At 40.4% G+C, this 19,903-nt stretch overlaps 3 protein-coding genes across 5 annotated transcripts; all 3 read right to left on the bottom strand.

Annotated features, from left to right (window-relative positions):
* Positions 1-1,334: 1,334 nt before the first annotated feature.
* gls2b (glutaminase 2b (liver, mitochondrial)) lies at positions 1,335-12,152 on the bottom strand. Of its 2 annotated transcripts, none has more exons than XM_020096482.2 (18): positions 11,871-12,152; positions 11,343-11,442; positions 10,771-10,892; positions 8,245-8,374; positions 7,940-8,019; positions 7,412-7,575; positions 6,809-6,867; positions 6,405-6,437; positions 6,227-6,285; positions 6,008-6,158; positions 5,095-5,145; positions 4,833-5,009; positions 4,600-4,731; positions 4,005-4,097; positions 3,863-3,924; positions 3,516-3,592; positions 2,044-2,107; positions 1,335-1,656 (listed from the first exon to the last, which is right to left on the bottom strand). In XM_020096482.2, the coding sequence occupies exons 1-18, from the start codon at positions 12,029-12,031 to the stop codon at positions 1,515-1,517; spliced, it is 1,857 nt and encodes a 618-aa protein (XP_019952041.2). In that variant the 5' UTR covers positions 12,032-12,152; the 3' UTR covers positions 1,335-1,514. The 2 variants fall into 2 exon arrangements, with proteins under 2 accessions (XP_019952041.2, XP_019952042.2); XM_020096483.2 differs by having other exon boundaries at positions 6,008-6,074; positions 11,871-12,151.
* Positions 12,153-13,070: 918 nt separating this feature from the next.
* Positions 13,071-16,140, bottom strand: rdh5 (retinol dehydrogenase 5 (11-cis/9-cis)). 2 transcript variants are annotated; one of them, XM_069534103.1, is made up of 6 exons: positions 16,051-16,140; positions 15,089-15,156; positions 14,654-14,976; positions 14,301-14,559; positions 13,850-14,013; positions 13,071-13,464 (listed from the first exon to the last, which is right to left on the bottom strand). In XM_069534103.1, the coding sequence occupies exons 2-6, from the start codon at positions 15,118-15,120 to the stop codon at positions 13,244-13,246; spliced, it is 999 nt and encodes a 332-aa protein (XP_069390204.1). In that variant the 5' UTR covers positions 15,121-15,156; positions 16,051-16,140; the 3' UTR covers positions 13,071-13,243. The 2 variants fall into 2 exon arrangements, with proteins under 2 accessions (XP_069390204.1, XP_019952170.2); XM_020096611.2 differs by lacking the exon at positions 16,051-16,140 and having other exon boundaries at positions 15,089-15,175.
* Positions 16,141-17,279: 1,139 nt separating this feature from the next.
* Positions 17,280-19,820, bottom strand: bloc1s1 (biogenesis of lysosomal organelles complex-1, subunit 1). Its single transcript, XM_020096506.2, has 4 exons — positions 19,433-19,820; positions 19,251-19,323; positions 18,375-18,507; positions 17,280-18,219 (listed from the first exon to the last, which is right to left on the bottom strand). The coding sequence occupies exons 1-4, from the start codon at positions 19,491-19,493 to the stop codon at positions 18,109-18,111; spliced, it is 378 nt and encodes a 125-aa protein (XP_019952065.1). The 5' UTR covers positions 19,494-19,820; the 3' UTR covers positions 17,280-18,108.
* Between the last annotated feature and the right edge of the window lie 83 nt (positions 19,821-19,903).

Raw genomic sequence — 19,903 nt, 5'->3', positions numbered from 1 at the left:
GAAAGCTGCTGCTGACAGCTCCGTCAACTGTGAGGAGGAAAGTTTACGTCACTGCTCAAGTTCTGCTTGACGGTGTCAGAGGTCGTTTATCCAGGAGACGCCATGAATAATTAGAGAGAGAGAGAGAGAGACAGAGAGAGATGGATGGATGGATTTTCTTATATTTTTCCACAACCGTCTACAATAAAAATAATGTATTAAGTGTTTGACAGGGTTATTACTGGCACTTGATAATTTGGATACAACAGTTTAAAGTCAAAAACTTTTTTTTATGTGCTAAACAAGAGTTGTGCTACACTAATATCAAATCAGTGTATTTTAACTGAGTTACACTGATCCCCATGCTTTCGTGTGTAAACTATTACCACAGTAACTTCAGCTACAATAACATCACAAGGATACTCCTCATATATGTAGTATCTGCCAAAGGTCGACATGGATGCATATATATATATATATGTATTTTAAAATATTAAGTCAATGTGTGTTTCCTCAGTAGCTGGTGGAGGTTCGTCTGCCCGGCTGAAGCAGGACTTCCTGCTGCTGCTGCTGCAGAGGAGGAAGGTGACGTCTGACATAATGTCAGTCCTGTTTATTAATGTCTCCGTCCTGCAGGGATGTGGGTATGTTCAGTGTAATGGATGCTGTGGCTTCACCAGTTGAGATTACATATTTATTTGGTGAGGGTAGAGGGCCATCTGCTGGATGAAAAAAAAATGTGTATTTGTATGCAAGGACTATCTCGACCTATATTTGCTACAGGGCATGTAAAGGAACAGTCTGTCAACTTTAAATTAATAATTTTAACAACGATAATTAGTAAGTAAAAATGTTCTGGCCATGACTCAGCATATTTTTTTTTTTCTTGCAATAGCAGCATAAAAAACAGTTCAGCACAGGCCTGCACCTCCTCCTGCTGCTTCTTCCTCCTGCATTCAGGTGATCTACTGGATGCTGCTTAATATTTTAAATCACAGCCTGCATGATACTTTGACTAACCTCATGAATTCAAAAGAAAGCTAAACTACAGGCGACAGATGAAACATAATTTAATAAAAATATGTTTAATGGATGTCTTCAATGTCAACACATTCTGCATAACAAATAATCTTTGGTAAAATCAGGTTAAGATGTGTATAAATATTAAAACACTCTCTATAATGATGGATCTCTGTAGCAGGGCCTGGCAAACTTATTTACAGTTATAGAACAAAATGTATATAGTGAATCTCCCATCAGGTTTTACTGGGATCATGTTTAATCGTATCGATAAAAGGTTTTCAACATTGTCAAATAAGAAAATCGAAATAACAGTAAAAAGGTTTAAAACTATTTCATGTTTTTTCCCTTTTAATCAAATGAACAAGTTCCTTTGCTGTTGTAAACTCTTTAAAAAATCACAGTCAAGTGACCAAACAAAGGATGGAAAAGATCAGGAGAGGTCAAACAATATTTCTCCCTCAATGCTACAAATATTTAAAAACGTCTCAGGTGTCACGAGGGCCCTGACACCGTCACACCATGCCCTCGATGTTGCCCAACTTCGGTGGACGCTCAGCCACAGTGTGCTGCGTTCGCTGCTGATAGTCTTTCAGCACCTTCACCGTGTCTTCGCGTCCAAACTGCATGGCGTCGTCGACTGGAAGGTTCCCCCACCTGCAGAGCGAGAGGTGAAGGCCGCGATGAAGAGGGAAGTTAGGCAACAGAGCATGGAGAACAATTTTCACACATTAGTTTCAATTATGGGTTCAAAATAAATGGTAAAGAGAATTTAAGATCGAATGTTCACTCGGGGGGAAGGCATTCATTTAATTTAACCTGATAGAAAATCTGCTAATCTCTATTTTTATGAGTCCTGCAGCAGTTTTTTCTTGCCATGGCTCAATTACTGGAGGTAACAAAACTGCAACGAGCATCACCACAGGTGATCGATAGGAAATAACATGCCTCTGAATACTGACAAAACTGGGGGTTAAAATATTAGATCATGGTGAAATAAGGAGCAGTGAAGAAGATGAAGTCTTTAAGAGATGCTGATCTCACCTGTCCTTTACGAACGGATCAACTTTACAAGTTTCAGTCAGAAAAATCACAGCGTCGATGTGACCTGGGAATAAACAGGAGATATAACAGATCACAGTTTCTCATCAGGGCCCAAGAAAATACAGACGACACAAATGCTGGTGTCAAGAAGTAATGGAACAGCAGAACTAGCAAGATGTTCACGGTTTATGAGAATATCCAACAATGTGACGAACTGTGCGAGAGGAAAAATATGTCAAAAAATACAAACACATCCTCCTGCGCTCACCATCCAACTCAGAATGAGATTAAGAGAAAGCTCTGCCCTTTAATTTTAAAGAAAAACACTATTATTCCTATTTTTTGTAATCATCCAAACAAATCTCTTGCTCCCAAGGCTCAATGATGATGTGACTGAAGAAGACGCTGCAGCGGAGCATTAAATCTGCACCGTGAAATAACTCAAACAACAACAGAAGACAAATAATCGTCCATATGGCGCAGCAGTGTCAGCGTTTGTGAACTGATTAATTAGTGGTCTTGTGTAATGTCAGCCAGAGGAACTGAACCTCTGCAGTTAATCATGAAAACAAATGGAGCGAAAACTCATTACAGTGGTGAGCGCCAAAACAAATGATTCAACAAGTGTGTCTCTGTGTTTCACCACTTGTTTCCAGATGAAACAGAGAGAGATGCAAATACAGTAAAAGACAGTCGGAGTTATATATTGACTTTCTTGTTTCAATGACAGTAAATCAAACATTTCTCTGGAAATAAATAAGTGTGACAAATGTGCTCTAGTGTTGCTGTTACAGCCGCTCCTCATTAAGAGTGAAGCTGTTACACATCTGTCACCTCAGGACCACTGCAGGTGACCTGACATGTCCTCGTGTTGTTGGCATCCAGCCAAACAGCGAGTTAAATATTATCGATCGCTGCTGTTCCATCGACCAGGATGGGACAGAACAGGTACAACACAGCCAGGGGAGCAAAATGTCTCAGGAGAGCCTCAGTTTAGCATTTTATTGCAGCCCACCTCCCCTGATCAATAAATGTTCGTGCAATATCACTAATTTCAGTGTTGATTGAAGCCTGATTGATTATGAGTTGGCCGATATGAGCCTTTCTGAGAAATATCATTTTATAGTTTATGGTAACCGATATGAAAACGTTTATTTAACAGAAAATAGAACGCAGAAAAGCATTTGTGTTTGAATTTTATACGTAAAAACACTTTATTTTCACAGTTCAAGCTGTGATTATTTGGTCACATTTGTCTCTTACTTTTATTCATACTTTTTCAATATTACAAGTAAATATTTTATTCCAAATGAAGTGTTATCATCTGTTTTAATTTTAATGTTTGTGTGAGAACGTTTATTTCTGGTTACAGAAATGTTTCGTATGTTGTATTTTACCTCTGGAGCTGGCGATGCTCTTTCATTAAACTGAAATTAAAGAAGCACAGATGACACAGAACATGCGGGTCTCACCCTCTGCTGCAGCCACATGTAGAGCTGTTCGAGAGTCATAGTCTTTTAGATCCATGTCCATGGACGAGAGAGCAAACCTGAAGTAAACAAAAGAACAGTTCAGATATGTTTATATATAGATATGCACATTTTAGCATAAATTAGCTTTGCTTTTATATTTGAGCTAATCAACCAGCAGTATGAGGAATTATAAAATATCTTCTAAGACAAACCAGACAGAGATGAATACAGATATTTACATTTTAAATACAAAAATATTCTTAACATTAAAATATCTCTGTGCAACATTTGTATATGCAACAGTACAAGCTCATCTATCACATAAGACAAACAGGTCTGAACTGTACCTTCTCAGGGCGGACACGTCTCCACTGTATGCAGCGAACATCAGGTTGAAAACAGACTTGTTCTGTAAACACACAAGAGAAACATAAAGAAAGAACGGAAAATATTGAATCTAAGAATCAACAAACTGATGAAGCAGCTCACCCGGTCCTCCCCGTCCTGCCTGCGAGGGTCCTGCTTCTTCACAAAGTGCCGCAAGTTGTCGTAGTTGTGGAAATTAAAGAGCGACACGAGCTCCTGAGGAAAAGATCGAGTTTTTATTGAGTTTAAAAGAAAATGCTTCTGGAGACAAGAAAATGTGATGAACACTGAGAGTTCAACTGAATATACAAGTGAAAAATTCAACCTACAATGTCACTTGGACGAATAGACTAGAATATTGGACTATTTCAATATTATTATAATTATTATTATAATTATAAGTATTGTTTGTCCTGCACTTTCTTGTGTGCTTTTTAATTACACTTTTAAATTCATCTCAGCCTGACATCCCTCTCACCCACAGCAGTGAACGTCACGCTTCAGTCACGCTTCAGCTCAACTTGGCCATTTAAGGAAGAGGAACAAAACAATGCATGAAACAGGCATGAACAGCTAACGGCTGCTGCCCAGTCACCGTGATGTATTCCACTGAATTTTTAACATCTTGACGATATTTATAGTTTGAGCTCATAACCTCTTTATTAGAAACCGTGTAAACGCAGAGAATCTACAGGCGGACTCTGTGTCTTGCTCTTGCCTGACAGAAGTTTATTCCCCGGACGCTGTTGCCCACTCTGTCCAGTGGAGGAGACCAACACATCACTCCCATGACGTTGGGGATCACCAGCAGGATTGCACCAGACACGCCAGACTTGGCCGGTAAGCCCACCTGAGGGATGAGGACATGGCGCTGATCAGGTTTTTCCTTCAGGGTGATAATGGCATTGATTTGTGTAAGAGCGGTGGTGTGGCACCTTCTTGGTTACTCACGTGAAACGCCATCTGGCCAGAGAAGTCATACATGCCACAGGAGTGCATGAGACTCAGAGTATTTCTCACAGCCTCGGCGCTCAGGACATGCTTTCCTGTGATCGGACAAATTCCCCCGTTGGCCAGAGTGGCAGCCATGACACTTCCTGATTCACACGTCACCTCGATGGAGCAGAGCTGAGAGCAGAAACAGTTTATGTTGGAAATTCTTTTCATTTAAACTAAAGATTGTTAAATGAAATGTTCTATTCATGACATTTACCTGGAAGTAGAAATCTAGGGCGTCAATCATATCTGCTCCAGGTGGAAAACACTGTTGAATGAAATATGATCACCATGATTATTTGACTGACAGAATAACATACTACAAGAAAATCAAGAATATCTAAACCAGTTTATGAAGCTCTGTCTTATTCTGGCCCCTCAAGTAATAAAAGTATTTTTTGGGATACCTTCTACAACACAGCTCCCAGGGTCAAAAGGTCACACAGGAAAAAGTGTTGATGCATGTGAGGGTAATGGGATACGTATGGAGAAGCTGCACAGGCGGAAACTGATGATGGCAACAACACTGGGTGAAATATTGATTTTTAATATTAAACTGGAAACAAGCAAAAATAATATTTTAGAAAAGATTTTGTTGTATTCTGTCGCTACAGATAATTGGGCTTAGAAATCAAAAGAAGAAATCTGAAAAGAAATATAATATAGCAATATCAGAAATATATTATATATACATACACATAATATATTTCAACACAAAACAATGATGTCTAGCATTTCAAAATATGACCTTATTATATTGCCATTGCATATTTACATGCAATTAATTAATCATCATTAATCATTTAAATAATCATTTAGGTCATGTTTTCTTGCAAAAAGCCAAATGTTCTCTGGCTTCAGTTTCTCCTGTGAGAAGATTTTCTGCTTTTCTCCATTCTATCAATGTAAACTTAATATATTCAGAGACAGTGAAAGATGTCACTGTGGCGTTCGATCGTTTTTCAGGCTTTCAGTTTTTTTTATTGATCGATCAATAATAAAATATTTTGCTGCGGCCTTATTTCATGAATCAACTGGAACCTGAAAACAGATGCAACAGAACGGAATGGAAACTAATAATTCATAATCCCACCGAATTTACTGCAGCAAGAAAACGTCCTGTGACTGACCTTCTTCTCTTTCATGTAGTATCCGATGGCAAAATTTCTGTCGCCCGTTTCCTTTTCTGACTGGAACCTGAGCGAACGAGCAGAAGGGGTCGATACTGAAACATCAATAATGCACTGGGGCGGCGGACAGGCAATCTGCCAAGGCACGGTCCTGGAAGTTAGGTGTGTTAAAGATATTTAAACAATACATTATCTCTAAATTATTGACAGTGCACTCACGTGGCGTTGCTGAATCCAACATATTCTTGGCCAGTCATCTTCTTCACAAACTCCATAACCTCAGCAAATAGAAGAGTTTCATGTTAACTGCTGCATCTCTAAGAACAGCACAATAATTATGCCACAGTTTGAAAGTCATGGTTTTAACAAAGAGGAAAATGTGATGCACAATACTCACATAGTCAAACTTCTCCGCCTTATTTGAAGAAGGCTGAAAGTGTGAAACAAAACATGAACGCATCAGTGATTGAACAGTTCAACATCCTTCTATCAGCTGGTGCAGTGAGAGGGAAAACAGAGGAGATGATAAAACAGAGTCCAGGTACAAGAGGAATTTCACAAAACAGGAATCGACCATAAGAAAGAAAAGATGAATCTCATCCCAGTTCTTCTGGTTTGAATCTGTAACACAAATCTTGAACGTGCCAAATATTTCATATGATTCCATGAGGACGCTATGAAGTGATATTTGTAACTGGCTGAATGACATCCATTCATGTCGGGGACTTTTACTGGAGGGAGAGTGATTTACTGCGCTGATTCAACTTTCACACAGCGCCCTGCACATGTCTGCGTGTTTACCTTGATAAGAGAGCTGATCACTATGGCTCCAGCGTTCACCATTGGGTTGTGGGGCTTATCTGCAGGAGAGGACGACAAGATAAGGTCCGGTGTTGATGAGGAGTTCGGGGGTAAATAACAGCTGTGGAACATGGGAGTTTGCTTTCCACAGAACAATTCATTCTATTGTGAAGGGAGCTGATGTGTGTTATGTTATGTGTGTTGTGTGGTGTGTGTATGAAACATGTACTGAACCAAACAACACATTAAAAAAGAATGAATCACATTATGTCTAGTATTTTCTGAAGGCCCGCAGCAGTCTATTGTGTTAAATTTTATTCAGTAGCTTTTTTCCATTATTCAATCAATGTTTTTATTCTGAAACAGTTGTCTGTTCATGTCTATGAAATGTTGGACTTGTGACCTGCTCCCATTGGATGGTGAAGCTGTCGAGCACGATATCAAATGCAAATGGTGCTTTATGGTCTATTTGAGTCAAAATGGGACCTGAAGAACTGACGAAGACTTGAAACAACAGACTGAGAACATAAACATCATGTCTCCTGACGTCCATTTTTGGACGAGGTCTGTGATCCAGCTGCACAGTGAAGAGGCCTCACGTACCTTCATCATCAAGTGAGAGCATGTTGAACTTGAATCCGCTGGGCTCCATGCCGACGTATTGGTGAACCTTGTCCGTTCCCGCCTCGTGGACGGCGATGGCGTACTGCAGGGGCTTCACACAGGACTGCAGGCAGAACGGCTGCTTGGTGTCACCCACTGAGTGTCTGGAGGAAAATGAATAAAGAGGCAAAGAATCTGAACGTATCACACTCAGTCAATCCGGTGACACCACAGACACAACAACACGTCACTGGAGGAGTTTGAGTTCGTTTCTATTTGTCTTTTTTTTCTCTTGCAAATGAAGTGATAACACAAACAGATTCTCAGCATCATTCAAATCAATATACATTTTTGAGCCAGCGTGGAGAAAAAAAACTTTTGATTTTAAACTTAAATATAATTCAATGACGAAAGGAGAACTTCCACCTACAAAGGAAGATTGTTTTACACGATCGCCTGCTCTTGATCTTTGTCTGAATGAACCTTGTGGTGAGATTATTTTTTCATGCATGATTCTGTAACTCCTACCTCTGGCCGTCCACTGTGCACAGAGACACGCCCCAGAGTTCTGGGCTGAATTTGGCGAGCTGGGGGATGTAGTCTGCAACCTGGGATGTACAAGGGAAACAATCAGAGCAGACAATTTAAGATTTAGAAACAAGTGTCAGAATTAAAGTCACGGCAGGAGCGAAGATGTCAGTAGAAAAAGATTTTGTAGAAGTAAGACGTAGTAAGGACAAGTTAGTAAAGTGGGACACAGTCAGGATTCTTGCATTTTCTGCCAGAGGCCCCTCAATAGGACCAAAGAAACAAACAACAGATACAGAACACACCTTCCCATCACTTTGATGTCCTACTCTGTTGTAGATCTCATTTATTTTTTGTGCAAATGCATCAAACTCTGGGATGATGAATTTCTTCCTAAAGGCCTGGATCAGCAGGACGATGTTTCCACCAGCGCACCTGAAAGAAGAACAACAGTGCAGGGTTGAGTTAAAAGTTCAGTGTGTAAGATTGAAAGGGATCAGAAATTGAATATAAAATAATCCTATAATGTTTTCTTCATATTTAAATACTTTATATTTACATCAGGAGCTGTTCCCCTCTCAAGGTCCGCCATGTTTTTTTACAGTAGTTCAAACTGAACAAACAGATTGAGTTTTTATGACAACTGAAGGTTCATCTTTGGAAGTGGACGGTGAGGTGAGGGAACTGAACCTTTAAAAAGCTTCTCTGTTGTTGCAATAACAAAGTATAATATAGTACACGTTTGTGTGTGTGGTCTTTGTTTTACTTCGGGTGAGGTCGGGTTAAGGTTACGTTTACAGTAAGGTTAGTGTTGGGTAAGAAGTGGTTATTGTTAAGTTTTAGGGTAAGTCTCCAGGAAATGAATGTAAGTCGATGTAATATCCTCGTTCTCAGTGGGAGCGCAGAGCAGCCAAGAGCGATCAGCCTGAGCAACATGCTTTCATCAGCATGATGGTAAATACAGTGGACGTGTCCTGCTACATACAATATAACATTGATTTTCCACAGGTTAAGTTTGAAACAGTGTTATACATATCTCTTAGCTTTTACTGCCATGCTTAATTACTTTTTTGTTCCTTATTATATATTCCATCTCACAGCAAATACCTGGTAGATCACATATCCTAGAAATAATATAAAACGATCTCAAATATCGCCACATGTTCTCGACATTACTGTGCAAGACTGAATTTAAGTGATAAATATTTCCAGACCTTCACATTGAGGGTGGATTCGGTTTAAAATCACATTGTGTAGCATCATGCACTTTAGTAAAGGCTCACCACAGTCTGAACTAATCAAATGACAACAGAATCAAATCAATACATTTCAGACACTGAGCTCTGAAAACGTCACATGAGCATCAGGTGTTGCATTTGACTACTGATCACATTATACGTGTGTTCTCCATCTTTTGTGGTTCTAACTTCCTCCACATATCTAATCTTATATTTAAATCAGACACAAATTACTTCTAATCCATGAGGTAAAGTCAGGGAGGACAAAGGAAATAAATAAAAGAGGGACCAGGGGGAGGAACAAGCAGAGAGACAATCACGCCACAAGTCAGATACAACAAATCCTTCATTACAATGGATTGTTGTGAGAAGGTCAAACTAAAAATAGTTTGGTCTCATGCCTTCCCTGGCTGGTAAATGGAAAACAAAACAGCATGAGACAGTTGGCGGCGAGATGCATGTCAATTCTGCGGAGGCGGCGTCGTGAGTCAACGCTCTAAGAAACAAGCAATAAAGTCAGAGGACGCTATGGGGATATTTTCCGTCAGCTCTGTGACTGAATCCGCTGAGTTCAGACACTGTTTCTCATTAATGATGCACCGTGGGTTCCTGTGTTTGAGTTGTTTATCTGCTGTATTTCTAATCCATCACTTTATGTGAAAATGGGAAATCAATACTTATTTTCTCCAAAAAGGAGGAACAGAAATAAACCCACAGCACAGGCTACTGAGAAACAGCATATTTCATCTGTGGGATATGACTTCCCACCTCTTGTAGAGAAGGTAAAGTTTACTCAGGACATAACCCCCCCAGAACGGACATTAAAGTGTGATCTATATCTAGATAATAATGATCCAGTGTTGATTTTGCATTTTCACCTTATATTTTTAGATACATTTCAGTAGAGATCTGTCTGTTCCCTGGAGCAAAACCTGCATGTGGTAATTCAAGGTGGCCTCATTGGAGCTACAGTGATGTCAACACATAGTAGGGGTTGTGTTTACACTTTCCTAAAATCCAAAACAATGCGAGACAGGCTACTTCCAAAATCCCAGTCAGATCCCGATGCATTTACACCATGCATTACACCAGATAACGTGTCCAGATATAGAATGTATTTTAGAAGCAGGTGTGAACAGGGTCAGCGGAAGATATAATGTCTCTGCAGCAGCCACAGGACTGAGACTTAATCACAGCACAGTAGTTTTCTATTTGTTCACCTGAGACACAGGCTGTAAATCTCAAATCTTGTATGAGTTGGCATGTCTGTGTTTTTGGTTAAAGGTTCAGTGTGTAGGATTTAGTGACATCTAGTGGTTACGTTGTATGTTGCAGCTGAATACCTCTCACCTCGCCCTCCCCTTCCAAACAAGAAGAAAAGAAGAAAACAACAATTTTTACAATTTAGATGAAACATACGAGAGAAAAACATCACTAGGATTATTTTATATTCAATTTCTGATCCCTTTCACCCAAACTCTGACACACTGGAGCTTTAAGAGACCACATGGTAATTTAAGTCATAAGTCTTTGACCTGCCTGTGTGTGTTTGACAGGAGCTATAGAAGGAATTCAAATCTGCTGCTGTCTCACCTGTGGAAAAGGTCTCTGTCCATCATGGCCTCACCGGCAGATTCCTTCACAGCGTGTCGTAGCTTCTCCATGCAGTCCTTTAAACGAGGGTCGGACGGATGGAGGCCGGTTCTCTTCAGGGCCTGCGAACAGCAACGAAAACCATAGAAACAGTAGAAGTTTTATAGTTTTAAACACTGATTATATATAAAGATGGACGACATGACAACTCCCCCTGGTGGCTGGCTGCAGTATAGGTCCTCCATGTTAGCATTTGGGGGATGGGCCAAACTAAAAAGTCAAAGTCCAGTGATGGTTTATGTCACATTAGGTACTGTAGCTGTTATCACATTGGTGTTTCTTTGTGTTTATTCTATCTATGTCTTGTTTTAATTTGTTATTTATTGCTACAAAAACTGGGTGAAACGTCATAATGACCATCTTGTCACCAGCGCAAGATGGCGGCGCCCATATCACAGACACTTAGGCTTCATTTTATTCATACGGTTTGATGAAGTGGAGACAAATCGGCCATATTCATTTGCAGGCTGTGATACAAGTAGCGGACAAATAGGATGTCTTCATCTACTTACTGAGGTAAAGAACGAGATGGGAACTTGCTCTTTTCCCTCTGTGATGGCGTAGAAAAGCATGTCGTCCACTCCAGAGCTGGGAGGCTGTGACTGTACATCCCTGGAAAAGAGAAAAGTAAGCTTGTAAAAGAGGAATGTCAACTGTTTTTAGTGTTTGCTTATGAAAATATTCTAAAAAACAGGCAAGTCTAAGCAAACAGTGGCTGTTGGAGCATTTAAAATGTCCTACATTTAGTTGACAACATTGCATGACATGTGAAAAATAAAGGTTGATTAACTAAGTTGTTGGAAACACAAATGAATGTATGGTATCTATCCAGTGCAGACAAGTTATTCATCTTGCACGAGGAAGTTATTTTTCCAGTGCAGGCAAGATAAGAGAAATCTTTCTGGACCTGAGGGGATCTGTAGAAATGTGTGTGCACACTATTCCCTGAATGTAAACCTTGTTGTTGTGTGTTTCAGCAGAGTGGAGGTGTGGAACTCCACAGCATCAGGCGGGTGATCAGCTCTTCACCAAACACTCACACTTTGAGAGGATGATCCATGTGAGCAGCTGAGGATCTGGAGCTCAGGCAACAACATGCTGCTGCTGCTGCCTGGATATTAAATGTCTTCCTCGCCGCATCTGGGTTCCTCAGGAGTTGCACGGAGTTAGAGAGCAGACGCAGCCGCCTCACACACAACATGGTGCGGCTCGACCACAGCTACAGTCCGGTGGAACAGCAGATAATGGAGACAGCAGGTTCTAAAGCAGCTTTTTATCTGCGGCTCCTCACAGGTCACTGACTCTGGAGTTCTGCTGCCTTCACGTGACGTCAGAAATTTAAAGACTGTTCATGAGACAGTGAAATTTCGATTTTATATTTCAATTTAATACTTTAGATTTGACATTTAACATCCATTTGATATTTCGATTTGATATCTAGATTTAACTTTTTGTTCAACATTTAAAATTTAGATTTCAATTATATATTTAGATTTAACACTGACATTATCTAATATATATATATGCGTTACAAAAAAGGTTAACATGACCAAGTTAGCAGAGTGCTTTGAAAACAAATGACAATTTTACGATGTGCACTTGAAAGCAGCAGTGGGGTAGGGGGCGGGGGCGGTGGGGTGGGGGGGGTGACAGCTGCAACACCTCATGTTGCAGCTGTCAGTCAACAGCAAACCAGAGGAGAGCACACATGTGTCCCCCCCCACTCAGCGTTCAGTCACCCAATTTCAAATAAGAATCAAAACATTTGGATAAGAGAGTTTTATAAAAGCAGCTGAACCTGCTCTGAGAATCAGAGACTGACAGGATACACCGGGCAGGTGTCTATGAGTGTGTGTAATTTGGTGCAGATCTGGAAAAGTGGTTTCATTATGGGACAGCTCGGCCTTGGCGGAGTTTTGCACTCTCTGGTATTCATTCTAGTTAAAGGTTCAGTGTGTAGAATTTAGTGACATCTAGAGGTGAAGTTGCATGTTGCAGCTGAACACTCCTCATCTCACCCTCCCTTTCCAAACATAAAGAGAACCTGTGGTGAACTTCAGTTGTCATGAAAACTCAAAAGGTTTTAGTTTTCCCGTATTAGACGATAGTAAAAAACATGGCGGCCTCCACAGAGAGGACCCCCCCTCCATGTAAATATAAAGTATTTAAATATAAAGGGCCCATTCTATGGTAAAGAAAAAAACAATTCATTCAATTGAGGAAACACACTTGACAAAATATTCATACGGCAAATTTTATTGTACAATTGCATTACTTTCTTTTGCATTGTCTAAAAGTGTCAAGCAGATTTTGCACACGCACGCATTTACAGGGAGATATATTATATATATAATTCATCAAAGTGACACGGTTTATATGAAGGCTGATAACTTCGAATCGATCTCATGACGAGTTACACGCTCTTTGCAGGACGAGGCAGAACCAGCTTCAGTCCAATATCAATGACGCAGGAAGGCATGTAAGAGAGGGGGATCCAGAGAAGCTTGGCATCCCAGCCAGCGCTGTACCTGGTGCGGGGGTGAGCACATGTCAGAGCGTGCTCCATGCAGCTGGTCACCTTGGTGAGGTCAGAGTCGCAGATAGCATTCATGATCAAACGCTGGACCTTGATGTCTGACGAGAACAAGCACATGAACAGAACTAATCATTTATTTTCAGTGCACCTGAAATGTATGTACTTTATACTCAGTGAGATACGTGATGTGACATTTTCACATAGCACAATGAGCCTGACAGAGTAAGACCCCATTACATTTTTGCAGATCCAGACAAATGGGTGGATCCAGGAATGTTTCACATTTTCACCAATGTGCCAGAGAATAATGCATGAAACCAACATATTTAGGGACAAACATCTATGAGTGTTGCTCTAGCTTTATTGACTGTAGGGGACTTTGGGACCTTGGCAGAGGAATGTGTTCTATTGAGTGCAATTCGAGGTCAATATGAGGTCCTTCAGTCCACTGAAATACTGACCAGCGGCCTGGTGTGTACTTACACTTATCCAGGTACTTGTCTCCGTAGCTGGCTTGTACTTCAGGGCTGAGCTGGTTCCACAAGCGATGCAGCTCCCTCTCGAGGGGGTCGAGGCTCGTCACAGCCGTCTTAAAGAACCCCGGCTCGATGATGCACACATTGATTCCAAAGTAGTTTATATCTCTCCTGGATACAGAAAATATCATGAAGACTAACATATACGATACTTGTTCATATTCTATACATTAAAAAAAGAAAATTACCATTAAATGAATGATAAATAAGTTATTAATCAATTTACCACCACCTTAAAGATCAGTTAAAAGTCATTAATATGAATAATGTTTGGGTTGCCAGATTATGTTTAATGTTATTTGTGATATGTAAAATATCTGAGTAGAGAACTTGACACAAAATACTTTCTCTGTGTTTAACCAATCTGCAGTATCTGTGGACCAGGTTGTAACTCTTACCTGAGGCAGTCGGAGAAAGACTCCACTGCAAACTTGGAGATGCAGTATCCTCCACCGTTTGCAGCCACTCTGCCGAGCACTGACGCCACATTTACGATGCGTCCACGAGCCTTTTTAATGAGGGGCAGGAAAGTCATCGTCATGCCGATCACTCCGTTCATGTTGACTTTCAACGTGCTGTGGAAATCTTCCACTCTCATCCACTCTGAAGGGCCCATTGGCAGTGCACGTCCAGCGTTGTTCACGATACCCCACAGTCCTACAAGGGGAATGGAGGACAAAGAGGGGAAGAGGAAATGTTTGTTGAGTTGTGCCTTTAATTAAGAGTTATCTCACAGCAAATCTTCTCTCACCCTTATCCCCAACCTCCTTCTTGGTAAACTCCATGGCTTTCTGGATGCTGTCCTGATTGGTCACATCCAGGAGGACAGTCTTCAGACAGGGGCCCGTCACCCTCCTCAGATCATCAGCTCCCTTCTCCGTGAGACAGCCGGCCAGCACTCTGAAACCTTTTCGATCGAGCTTCTTACACAGCAAGTTTCCAAACCCGGAGTCGCAGCCGCTCACAAAGACGTACTTGTCGTTGATCTCGTCGATCTCCAGGTTGTCTCTGTACAGCCACACAAGAATCCACAACACTGCAAAGGTGGCGCTGACGTACAACCAAGCATTTTCCCTGAAAGAAGTAGAATTTATACAGATAAGAACACATTAATGTAGAAAAGATATATTAAATGTGTCATAATTATTGTCTAAAATGACCCTGGTGTAGCGTTGGTATTTCTTACCCTAAAAGGTCATAGATGAACTGTGTCTCCATGCTGATTTCAGGACTTGGTGGAGGATTTGGTGCTTACTGAAAAAACATTTGTTGCTGGGTATTGACATGGCAAACTTCCAAATCTCCTTTTCAGGGACTTGAATAGAATGAGGAAATACTCATATGAAAATTCCAGGCATTCCCATAATCAAATCCCTACTCGATTTCATAATAATGTAGTTGTTTTTTGTATTGGTATTTGTTAAGTATTCGGTTTGATGATCCTTTTCGATAACTATGGAGAACAATGAATTGGTTCACCGAGGTTCTTAGGTAAGAATAATACAGAACTGCTTTGGGCACATGAGAAATCTTTGGATAAGACTCTTACAGAAGAAAGAAAGGCATCTGTGAGGGAACGAGACCTGAGGCAGGGGGGTGCATTGTTTTGGAGCATTAATGTAAGGCCCGTGACTGAGCTGCTTAAGCTGCTCACTGCAGAAAACCAATTAGTTTTCAGGCTTATTAATGAGAATAAATGTAAAATGAAGTTCAAAATAACCATTATATCAAAATTGAAAAAACTTAAATCAGGTACTGTATCCATACTGTTGCTGTTCAGTTAAAAAGTTAATGATCCTTTAAAATTACATCTCAGGTTAAGAATATTAAATTTAGTTTCACAACACTACGAAATATATATATCGATAAAAAGTTCCACATAGGAAATAATTGTAACAATCAATATACTTTGATTAGATATAACAAACCTTAACTTAAAAACGGAATAACTCTTTGCTGTAAGCTACACATTTAAATGTATTATTTCTCTGATTAAATCCCACATATCTTTGTCAAATTGTTACCATCACCATCATCCATGTTATGAAGAAAGAAAAAAAAAGAGCCACAACATTCATGACAGACAGAAATACTCAGTGGTAATTCAATAGTAAAACATACATTCATAAAAAAAGTGTATCATCTTACCTTTTCCTATTTTTGAGAAGTGATGGAAGTTACCCGTCCTCTTCCCTTTCCCTTTCTGGCTTTTCTTATCCGAACTCAGAGGCTGGTCCCAGAGAGGCTTTATCCCTCTGGTTTATCCCTTAAGACAAGTCCGCAATTGGTAATCCCCAATCCATAATGTGTGTGTGTGTTTGAGAAAAAAAGTGTTTGGGCCTACAGAGAGATTTTCCTGTACAATATGTGAACTTGGATATCCCAGAATTTATTTTACATATTCCAACTTCTCACAGAGCAATATCTATTATCAAGTAACAAATATTTGAGAAGAAATCTTGCAAACAATCTCAGAGTCTGATTTTTCTCAGTGTGTACATGCATGTATAACATACTTTGTTTCTGATGATCCTACGTTGTGTATACCCTCAAAAATGTGTATAATCCCATTGGCATTGAGTTCAGTGACCTATCAGTTTACAACCCTAACAATATATGCTGTATACTCTGTAAGAGCTTACAGTTCATTACTGCAGAGTGGACTGTAACCATTGTACTGTACTGTGTATTGTATCTTATCAATACATTAGGCCAATAAAACCAAGGTGCAAAAATGATAAGTGTTTTCCTTCAAAATTACAGCTTCCACAAAACTGTAGCTTTAAAGGTACAGTGTGTGGAATTTAATGATATCAAGTGTTGAAGTTGCATGTTGCAGCTGAACACCCCTCACCTCACCCTCTCCTTCCAAACATGAAAGAGAACCTGTGGAGGCTTCAGTTGTCATAAAAAACTCAAAAGGTGTTAAGTTTGTCCAGTCTGGACTAATGTAAGCTTTGTCTCAATGTTGCTTTAGATATTTTCACTGAGACTATGAACAAGCCTCCTATATGACAACGTAATTCTATGACATATGACGTGGTAAGGCTTATGTCTGTTCCTTGTTCTCTATCCTGACACTGTGCAGTGAATTGAAAGTGTTATTTGTTACCAAACATGCAATTATCTGAATAGTCTTCTCGACACCACTTTCCCTCACGTCACACATTCCTTGTATTGAATCAGCAGAGCCGGGCAAATATTTAACCAGTTATTGTATTTATAGGCTGACAAGCATGTTTGTTGCAAAGCTCTGTCCACTACCACCAATAAAAATGACTAATGAAATTCACTTGTCACTCTGCCTCCATCTTCCACTTCGGTAACAGCCATATCTAAGCCGCCCACCACATTTCAAACAAAAAGAAACACCATTATTATTTTTAACTTTTATTCAAAATAAAATGTTTGAACAAAAAGCTGAGCAGTCATGGACATACACAGGTGTAAAATAAATAAAAATAGACACACATATTTTAGGTATCAGGTGCTGAAACAAGGCCTTTTAAAAAACAACAGACCGTAGACTGTCTGTAAATATGGACGAAATGTCAGCTCCCCAAATTGAAGCCAAATGACCATGATCGCCCCCTGGTGGTTGGCTGCATTATCGGTAATAACCCCCACCTCCTCCATATCCTGTCATTTTAAGCAGTTCTTATCACAATGATGTATGTTCAAGTGTTCATGATTCAAATAAGTTGGATTTTAATTTGTCATTTGATGCTATAAAAATGGGGTAAAAATGTCATGATTGACAGCTGACACTGACTCTTTTTTTTAATACAATCTGAGACGTGTCGACCATCATTATTTACAGTCTCTGCTCCATACAATGAAACCGTTGGCGATGTCTGGCCCCTTTAACCTTTTACTAAAAGAAATACTAAGTTGTTGCATGCAAAACCTTTACAATTCCATAATGTTCAAGTTTCTTCCACAATTACTCATTTCCTGTTATTTGTCAAGTGAAGTCAGCGATTCGACCTATTTTATTTTACACTCTGATCTCTGAACTCCAGCATCACAGTGTGGCTGCCCTGGGTAATATTGTAGCTCACACTGAAGCAGTGACGCTCTGCACAAAGTAATCTTCAGCATTAGCCCAGTCAGAGAGGAGTGGCTACGGGCAAAGTCACTGCTCCTTGCATCTCTGTGACGGGGGTCAGGTGGATTTCTGTTTCATCCCAGTGTTGCTCATGTAGTTTATGAGGAAGCAGACTGAAGCGGGCCCTTGTGTACGTACTCCAGAGCTGTGGCAATGGTCCTCATGTCCATCTCAATACTGCGCGCCCAGTTCTCCACATCACCAATTTCCTGGTCAGAAGAAGTGGACAACATCAGCATCAGTGGTTGCCACTCATTGATGAATTGTGTTATATCTCAATGGGACCTTCCTGGTTCAATAAATTATACATAAAATAAAGATCTAATAGACTTGATGAATACATTCCTGAGAGGGTGTATCCTACCTTAAGGGCCTGGTTGAACCCCTCCACCATACTGATCCACTGAGCAGTTTGTTTGGAGAACTGGCTCGCCTGCACTTGGAGAGTCTTCACCTCATGGTCCAGCTTACGTTGGTTTACGTACGCCTGAGCAACCCTACAGTAAAACAGAGGAGCAGTATGGTTAATACATTCAAATATAGAATTGTGTATAATATATCCACTGTGGCATGTGAGAGTGAAATTGTATTTAATACTCTGAAGCCATTAATTTGTCCATTTATCCTCTGAAATTCTGCAATATTCAAATAAGACTTAATCTTTTTTTTAAGTCACTAAAGGATTTTCATTCAACTCTGGTTCTTTAAGCTGATTGTCTTGGTGTGTATCCACATATCCCATCCTAACATGTCCAGAACCTCAGCTCATCATCATCATTATCTATCATCTTCATCACTACAAGCAGGACGGGTCATGTGTGAGGCACAATACAGCACTGAGGTCATGTGGTCCGTCGTTTGTGAAAATCCAGTCAGGACTGCACGTGGCGGAAATAAAGCCGAAGACACAAGTTGAAAGTTTAATGACATTTATTATGGACGATCGATTTGAATTCCACACTAGTGTAATGAAATGGAATATTATATGTTTTTTAATGAAAATTAAAGGCAAGATTGGCTACTTTCTCACAACTTGCTCATATTAAACATTATTTAAAAATATTCCTCGAGAGGTGACACCGATAATTCACCTCACTGTTGTTCATGGTGACCCCCCACTGTCTGAAAGTCAAGGTCCAGAAGATTTTACTGCAGAATTTATGAGAAATCGAGATTCAAAGTGTGGCTGGTTTATACAAACGACGGAGCACATGACCGCAGCAGAGCATCGTTCTCCTACCCGACGTTGAGGTGGTCCACCATGGCCTCTGTCAGACTGGTGGCTGCAGCTATGGCTTCACGCCTTCGTCTTTCTGCGCAGGAAACAAAGACAAGTCGTCAACACAGACACACAGAGAGGCGACACGGAGCTTTGTTTTTAGCCCACGTTAGCCTCGGAGCTAACAGGAAGCAGCCTCTCACCCTGATGCTCCTTCCGCTCATTCTGCTTGGCCTGGTGCTCCTTCAGCAGTCGAGACAACATCCTCAGCGGCTGCAGAGATGACCTCAGAACAGTTTACTCTGAACCCGCTGGACAACACGACATTTAAGACCCGGGACCGAGAAGAGAAGCTGACAGCTGGCTGATGTCACGAGACACGGGCTGGACGATGTCACATGTGGGCGTGTCCAGAAATGGCGGCGCGTGTCATCATCAGTGTAATGTCGTCATAGTGGTTTTATTTATCAACACAATAAAACTGCGTCAGAATCAGACGCACAATGAAACTTCAGAATAACTGAGCGAAGTTTGTTTTATTATTTAAATCCTAAAAGTTCATCCTGTGGTGACGTAGCTATCAGTTCTGACGTCATACCGTTTTACCCTTCAAAATAAAAGCGTGAACAATTGACAATAACACCATTATATCTTACTAATACCATTACTAACAC

Source organism: Paralichthys olivaceus, chromosome 2, assembly GCF_024713975.1.
Source record: "Paralichthys olivaceus isolate ysfri-2021 chromosome 2, ASM2471397v2, whole genome shotgun sequence".
NCBI lineage: Eukaryota > Metazoa > Chordata > Actinopteri > Pleuronectiformes > Paralichthyidae > Paralichthys > Paralichthys olivaceus.
This window is presented reverse-complemented; position numbering and strand designations above follow the sequence as displayed.